The 7,836-nt window shown below is 38.6% G+C and overlaps 1 protein-coding gene across 3 annotated transcripts; it reads left to right on the top strand.

Annotated features, from left to right (window-relative positions):
* The first annotated feature begins 2,235 nt into the window (after positions 1-2,235).
* On the top strand, positions 2,236-6,954 carry rnaset2 (ribonuclease T2). 3 transcript variants are annotated; one of them, XM_068314018.1, is made up of 10 exons: positions 2,236-2,277; positions 2,823-2,894; positions 3,251-3,305; positions 4,422-4,471; positions 4,571-4,628; positions 4,755-4,819; positions 5,367-5,480; positions 5,638-5,683; positions 5,801-5,875; positions 6,000-6,954. In XM_068314018.1, the coding sequence occupies exons 2-10, from the start codon at positions 2,830-2,832 to the stop codon at positions 6,165-6,167; spliced, it is 696 nt and encodes a 231-aa protein (XP_068170119.1). In that variant the 5' UTR covers positions 2,236-2,277; positions 2,823-2,829; the 3' UTR covers positions 6,168-6,954. The 3 variants fall into 3 exon arrangements, with proteins under 3 accessions (XP_068170119.1, XP_068170128.1, XP_068170109.1); XM_068314027.1 differs by having other exon boundaries at positions 2,250-2,300; XM_068314008.1 differs by having other exon boundaries at positions 2,268-2,405.
* Positions 6,955-7,836: the final 882 nt, after the last annotated feature.

Genomic DNA, 7,836 nt, shown 5'->3' with positions numbered 1-7,836 from the left:
TAGTATAGTAAGTCAAATCTAGAAAGTGTATAAGGAGCAAAAAGAGCACAGGAAGGTGAGGGGTTGGTGGTATGAACAGGCAAAGGGAGGTACAGTGTGGGAGGAAAAATCCTACATTACATGACTTCAAGAAACGCAGCTTGGGCAGCTGGTCTTCTGTTGTTACAAAAGACTTGTTATCACCCTGCACCATATAATAATTTTACAACAAGTGACATTTAATGACCGAGAAATATATTGATCAATTTGGTATACGGCGTATTGCTGGTGTGGCGGCATGTGGCCTGTTGTGGGAAGAAACAAACATGAGAATGAAGAAGTTGGAGTGTGTGTTTGTGTGTGTGTGTGTGTGTGTGTGTGTGTGTGTGTGTGTGTGTGTGTGTGTGTGTGTGTGTGTGTGTGTGTGTGTGTGTGTGTGTGTGTGTGTGTGTGTGTGGGTGTGTGTGTGTGTGTGTGTGTGTGTGTGTGTGTGTGGGTGTGTGTGTGTGTGTGTGTGTGTGTGTGTGTGTGTGTGTGTGTGTGTGGGTGTGCGGGGGAGGGGGGTGAAAATAGAACTCATGACTGTCTGTAGTCACTAAGAGCCCTCTGTTGGTCATGTGGATATACCATACATACTGCAACTCAGGCTGTCCAATTATTCTCTCGTTTTAATCTCTGGCACAAATTACTGTACAAATTGGTTTAAAATTTAGTAATTATTTAAGATCCTACTTAAACTATTCAAGAGCTTGTCTGTTGCACACACATGAAAGTGTACATGAACAAGAGAACAGTGGAGCAGCAAGTTGAGGGCTTGGCCCGGAGAGGAGATCATCAGGAGGCAGACTTATTGTAGGAGCCAAATGATGCTTTGGGTCTCCTGTGGATAATTGGTCACAAAGTAAAAATAGAGACCAAATGGTGGCCAGGGGAGGTCTTTCCACCTGGAAGCATCAATAGTTTTTTGACCGTTGATAGCGCATTGACTGTTACTGTGAAACGGCAAACGTTGAGATGTTTTGTTGTAAACTAAAGGACAAGTTAAAAGGAAATAAAACAGAACATTCAGGCAAAAAGTTTGGCGTGTCGAATGGTGATTGAGGAGGCGCGTCAACTACTCAAGAGTGGTAGAAACCTCAGTGGCTTCAAGGGTGGCTTAGCCTCTACACTTATATTTATTAAGTCAGACTTCTTTAATGAAGTTAACTTTAAGTGATGGTCAGTGCAATTCACTCAAAGTCTATCTGTCTGTGTCTTGGACAACGCTTTATTTTTAACTTGTAAAACATGAAGTACACAAGTTCTTCAGTCAGCTGGAGTAGTTAGGATAGCATTCTTTAAAGTATTTTAGGACTACTTTAATGTATACATGTCTGAAAAAAGACAACAAAATTTAAATATAAACTGTGCCCATTGAGTGCACATTACCACTAATTTGATTTCCAAATTACAGTAAAAAGGAACTGATAGAAGAGACACACACAGATGGATTGGCAACAACATTTGGAGGATTATAATTTATTGGTGTTCCATTGTTAATCTGGGATTCTTTATTTATTTATTCAGTTTATTTTTCATTTCAAGCCATATTATTACAGCAGACTTCCCTTTCTTCAGATTTGGAACATTAACAACATGAAGCCATTGGCTTGTAAAATTCCCCTCCCCGTTATTCTAAGGGGGCCCTGCTTCGTTTATTTGGGTAAAGTACTGAAGCTGTTCATCAGACATGGGTTTTTTTTCCCCCAGAAATTAGAAATCAGTCTAATATCAGTTGGAAAATGATTTAAACTTTGTGTGTGCGTTTGCGCGCTTGGGTGTAGAGATACAACTTGACATGGTTTCTATTAAGAAAATTGAACGCACGACAGAAGAAAGGTAGAAACAAAGAAAAAAAAACAAAAGAGAATGTAGTGGGGGCGGGGCTAACGCGAATCAAGCCAATCACACGACAATGTATCTTTTCAATGACGAAAGAGGTCCGCTCCCATTGGTTTAATTTCATATCCTACTATGGTGAAGGCACGGTCCGCCCTACTCTGTATGTGATTGGTTTCCTCTCGTTGCTTTGGTTATTTTGTTTGGCTAACTTTATCTATTGTGGTGATGATTGGTTATAGTTGCCGTAAGCAACATTACCTCAAATCGAGGCTAAGTAAGACCGGTTGTGGCACCTTCATAGTAGACAGTTCTCCGGCGACGTCAGACCAATGAGATCCAGCACGGACTGATGACGCAAGCATGATCGACCCTCCTGATTGGCTAAGCACACAGACAGGTTGTGAGGAAGCGCTGAAGGTAAACAACAGATTCTTGGTGCGGTACGTTACTAAATGCTGCTCTTGTGAAATTAACTTAATCCTACTCTGCTAATCTTTGAAACAACATCACGAAATCCAGGAAAACTTTTTTTTTTTCTGGAAAAGGTAAAACCAATTTTAACTCTTACATTTCCCCAGCGGTATGTTCTGTCAAACACGAAGTTCGATTATCCCAGTTGCTCATAGCCGACATTAAATGTTATTAATTGTTCAGTTTAAAACTAGCGGTATTATTTCGTGTTCTTGGCTCGTATTTGCTTTGTTATCATGAGTCTGTAACGCTACGCTGCTTACAGTGACTTTTGATCGAGTTAGCAACCGACACAACACAAAACATGTCACCTGCCTGACCAGCGATTTTATAGTTCATCAAACGACTTGAATGGCCGTTCAGTCAAGGTTCACAACTTGTTGTTGTTTGTTGTTGCGGACACTTTCTTTTTCTGTTCCCGAGGAAAGTGTTTCATGCAGAGTTGTGGATTCAAGCAGCTGTTCATTGACGCATGTGTTGTATTCTTTCAGGCCAGACATGAGGTTCCGTTTGTATCTCCTGCTGTGCCTGGCAGCAACCTTGTCTTCTGTCATGTCACGTCCGTAAGTGCCAGGAAACAAGCTGTACTATGATTGATTGATTGATTGATTGATTGATTGATTGATTGATTGATTGATTGATACATACATGCATACATGCATACATGCATACATACATACATACATACATACATGCATACATACATGCATACATAGATACATACATACATGCATACATAGATACATAGATGAAGTTGGCCAGTGAATGCTGCTATTTTTTTTTCTTTTTCGATATGTATATCTAGTGATTAATTATGTATTTAAGAATATATATATATATTGTTATAATATTACAATCTTGTATAAAAATGAACAAAGTGGTACAGTTGGAACTGAATCTCAAAATGTGTACATTTCAGACACATGTGGAACAAACTGATATTGACCCACCACTGGCCAAGCACCTTCTGTCATGTGAGTTTCTTCTTTTGTCTATTCATTTTGAACTGAAGATCCTTAATATGTCAAAGACTGCTTTTTTATTATAGTAGGGTTCACATTTGTAATTTGTAAAATTGGCATGTAGCTGCTTGAACCAAACAGAGCTAACTTAATGTTACTAGTTACTCTGTGGACAATGTGTAATTAACTCGACCCCAGCTATTGGTTAACACTCATAAATTACTGTGGTCTTTATTATGTGGAATGAAAAGGGCTAAACCGTCAACATTCAATTCATGTACATCATGTGAGGTCACTGAGTCATGAGGCTGACTGTGTGCCAACAATGTGATTTGATTTGGCATCATTCTTTCGAACACAAGTCGCAAAACAAAACAAACACATCATAATGTGCTCATAGGCCAGTGATTTTATTTTATCTTTTTCTTTAATGTGTCAGCGTTATCATCATGTATCACCTTTAATTCCTGTTTGTGGTAAGTTTGTAGACCAGTTATTGACAGAACTTACAGTATACTTTATTCTGAGAATAAGTTTCCTCTGTGTATTTACCACCAACACTCAAATGCAGTTCCCTTTTTAATCTTAGTTTGAGAAGTATTTGACAAGCAGTTATGGGTAATCTTGCCAAAAGGTAAAGAGGCAGTCACAGATTACAAACACTTCCTGCTTGGCCAACAAATGAACAATCCAATATACAGACAGTATGTGCATAATTATGCCTTATTTTTTCAATAATCTGGAGGGGAGCAACCAACTGTCCTTACATTCTGTGTAGGTTCTCAGTCATCCAGGTCATGGTTATCCGAAAGCTGTTGAGTCGATCCACTAAACGTTAAGAAAGTTCTTGAAGACGTTTCGTCTCTCATCCAAGAGACTTCTTCAGACAACTGACTCAACAGCTTTTGGACCACCTTCTTAGGGTTGAATTTAACCTTTTTGTGAAATATGACAAATAATACAGCTTCTATGAGGTAGTGACTGATTTCATTTGAAATAGACAATGCCTGCTGTTTATTAAGTGCTTACCATCCAAATATATTGTTGTAATATGAGAATTTAAAAAGAAATTTCTTTAAATCTAAGTGTCTAAGTAGTATAACAACATTTTTTAAAAATACATTTCAGGTTGAACACTGTCATTCCAATTTAAGCTACTGGACACTACATGGACTGTGGTATGTGTGTGTTGGTTTGAATCAGACAGTGTATTTTCATTTTTAAGTTATTGTGGCAAATTGATGAAATAATAAACCTGATTTTTCCTTTCTGCCCAGGCCAGACAAAGGGATCAACTGCAATTCATCATGGCATTTCAACGTAACTCAAATAGAGGTGCAACACTTTTTACAATGAGTGTGTCTGCAATTGCGGTGGGGTGGGTGTAGTAATTTAATTCTGTTCTTTCGATGTTAAATCTACCAAATGGTAACAAACGTGTGTTTTGGTGTGGGATTTTAGGACCTGCTTCCAGACATGAAACAGAGCTGGCCTGACTTGCTGCATCCCTCAACTACTGGATTCTGGTATTTCTTCCATTGTTATTCCATCTGTCGACATGTCCAGCTTTGAACCCAATTTAATTAAGTGCGTTCTTCTTTTCAGTATTTACGTACTCTACTACTACCACATCGGTAGCAGCATATATGACTACTTCTGCATTTTTTGGCACTTTTAGCCATTGAATCCTCAGATAATAGAACAATGGACCTACTCAAAGTAATATTGTGTAAAGGGTTGCAATGGTGTGTAATTTGCACTGCATGATAACGATCTCAGAAAGTGTGATGAGTATCATGATGCTAATATAGTGTACAGTTTTTCATTATTATAATTAACATTATTGCTGTGAGTGCTGGTAGTAAAGGTACTGTTTTTAAATTTAATTCAATTTAAAGCCCTTTTATTTGAAGTGGAATTACAAGTAAAACAATTCCCTTATAAAATAAATCAGAAAGATGCATATATCCTGTGTCAAACTCATCGGCCAAAGAGAGAAAATACCATGTTGTGTGTTTGCATTGTCATTAAATACTGGATTTCACTCAAACATTTTTGTGTCTCTTCCAATAGGAAGTATGAGTGGTACAAACACGGTACGTGTGCAGCTGAAGCATCTTCTCTGGATAATCAACACAAATACTTCAGCAAAGCACTGGAACTATACCATAAAGTGGATATGGATGGGTACAACACTTCCCCAATGCATATACATGCTCTCAATCAAATTCCTCTTTGCTATACCTCAGTGGTGTCTAAAATGTCCTGTCAAACCGAGACATGACTGAATATTACAGCCAAGTTCAAGTCTGATTACAGAATTCTTGTGTTTTTGTTACTGTAGCATCCTGAGGAAGTTTGGCATCACCCCATCAGAAAAGTACTACTCAGTAGGTGTATTGATATGTTAATTATAGTTTAAGAAAACCCCAAATGTCCCTGTGATATAAGGAATGACTGTGTCAAACTTTCCCTCTTCTCTCTGCTTGTAATGTGACTGTGAGTAGTTTTCACAAATTGAAGGCGTTATAGAGAACTTCTATGGCATCAAACCTAAGATCCAATGTGCACATCCATCAAAGGTATAAATACTCAGATCATCAAAATGTGCTTTATGTTTTATGTAGGATTTTATTTTTCAGAATCATTTCAGTTAATTTTCGTGTCAGGTATCTGACCTCAAATGTCTGCTTTTGTGTTTGACAGAATGTTGGTGTCCAGATCTTAGGACAGATTGAGATCTGCTTCAACCCTGACTTCACCCTCCTGGATTGTGAGAAACAGCTCTCTAAAGAAAGCATATCTAAGGTCAAAGTGTCTGAGTTCAGTGTGTGTGACCATGAAACGCCAGTCTACTACCCACCTGCTCCTTAAAACACATACAAGCTCACCATGAAATGAAGTACACTGCTTGAAAATACTTCAACACATGCACATAACAATGTTTGCTAGTCAGCTGGACTGTCATTTAGCACACATATCCACAGATCAGTCTGATCCACAGCTCAACAGAGGGTGCGGTTGTGAGTTCAGATCAGTGTGTGTCCATTGAATGCATGAGAGGAGTTTTTTTCATGTTTGCTTGTTCCTTTTATTGATCCGAAAGTCAAACCTGGTGAAGTCGAGTGGATAATAAGCCGCATTTTATACAAAGTGTTTTTGCTGCCTTTTATAATCATTAAACTTGTTTTTTTACTTCATGATTAAATGAATCCTACACATGCTTAATAAATGAGTCACAGTGGGAAACTGGTTCAGTGACCATAATTTGTAAACCAAAACTGCCTGTCTTTCAATTGAAGTTATTATACACGTTCTGTTGCTGAGTACATGAAGTATTATTTAATGTTTCTCTACAGAGCTTGTCACGTCTGTCATGTTGATTCCCTTTTGTGATCTTTACAATGATAGATTCATGAAAATGTGAAAGTCACGATGTACAGAATAAATATCCCAGTTTATTCTGCACATTTTGTATTGTAGAAATATTGCAAATATTTTGAAAAACACTACTTCTTCTCCTACTGATTTGTATAATTTGTGTTCATCAGTTGATGTTTTTGGGGCATGCTGGATATAAATCAGTTCATTGTGTAATGAAAGATGTTGCAGTAGATAATATGTTGTGGTGTGAAATGAAATGAATAAAAAATCTAGAACACAGTCGATCTGCCATGAAGTCACCCGTGAATTATTATGTAACATGGAGTATTGATAAGAGTGTATTTATTTTCATTTTCATTTATACAAATGAGCCTGAATTCAACCGATAAATGGATGGCGGTGGTGAGGTCTGCGAATTTGGTTCAATATAGTGTGGTAATATTACTATATTTGTCTTTCTATCAATCCAGATCTACTCTGTGTGTATGAATATTAATACTGTGATCTCCTTCCAAAGCCATAATCCTGCTGGGACTGCCGGTCTGTAATCCTGGATCTCCTCCCCCAACACAGCGCCACATATTGGCTTAACACATGTGATTACATATTCAACAGTGCTAAAAATGTCCTGAACCCATGTGCCAGGTCTGTTCTTCATGTGGTCCAAAATATGTTAAGTACAACACCCTGAAGAAGTCTGGCTGCAGTGACGTTTCAAGAGTAGGTTTGAGTGAGAGGTGAATTAAAAGGACACCTTATCAGGTAGTGTGAGGGTTGTGATGTCACCCGTGATCCCATCTAATAGAGCTTCCCCTCCCAACTCTTCCACGCCCGGTGGTCTTTTGGCTCTCTGTCTCTCTCTGTGTGTCTCACCCCCTCTTATGTAACACTGCAGTTGTCCGAAGCTGCTGAGGTGACAGTACCTACTCTCACGCAGACGCGCGCACGCCCGGTGATCAACCACATACTTTCTGTGATCGATGCTCTTCTTGGGCCCGTTATCAGTTATTCCAGTGGCTTGTCCTTTGAACTAAATTCTGATGCAATGTCTCGGAATGCGAACCATTTTCTGCTGTCACGTTCCTCCCAGTGATGCCCGCATTCTTACTTTATTGTTCTATATGTTGTTGTGTGATACTGGAATGTAACACGGGGGTAG

Source organism: Antennarius striatus, chromosome 1 (genome assembly GCF_040054535.1).
Source record: "Antennarius striatus isolate MH-2024 chromosome 1, ASM4005453v1, whole genome shotgun sequence".
Lineage (NCBI taxonomy): Eukaryota > Metazoa > Chordata > Actinopteri > Lophiiformes > Antennariidae > Antennarius > Antennarius striatus.
The sequence above is the reverse complement of the archived record's forward strand: the minus strand, read 5'-3'. Positions and strand labels throughout refer to the sequence as shown.

Coding starts and splice junctions, on each gene's coding strand:
- rnaset2 (XM_068314018.1), top strand. CDS start 2,830: ATGAGGTTCCGTTTGTATCTCCTGCTGTGCCTGGCAGCAACCTTGTCT. Junction 3,306..4,421: donor GGCCAAGCACCTTCTGTCAT/GTGAGTTTCTTC, acceptor AATACATTTCAG/GTTGAACACTGTCATTCCAA. Junction 4,629..4,754: donor TCAACGTAACTCAAATAGAG/GTGCAACACTTT, acceptor GTGGGATTTTAG/GACCTGCTTCCAGACATGAA.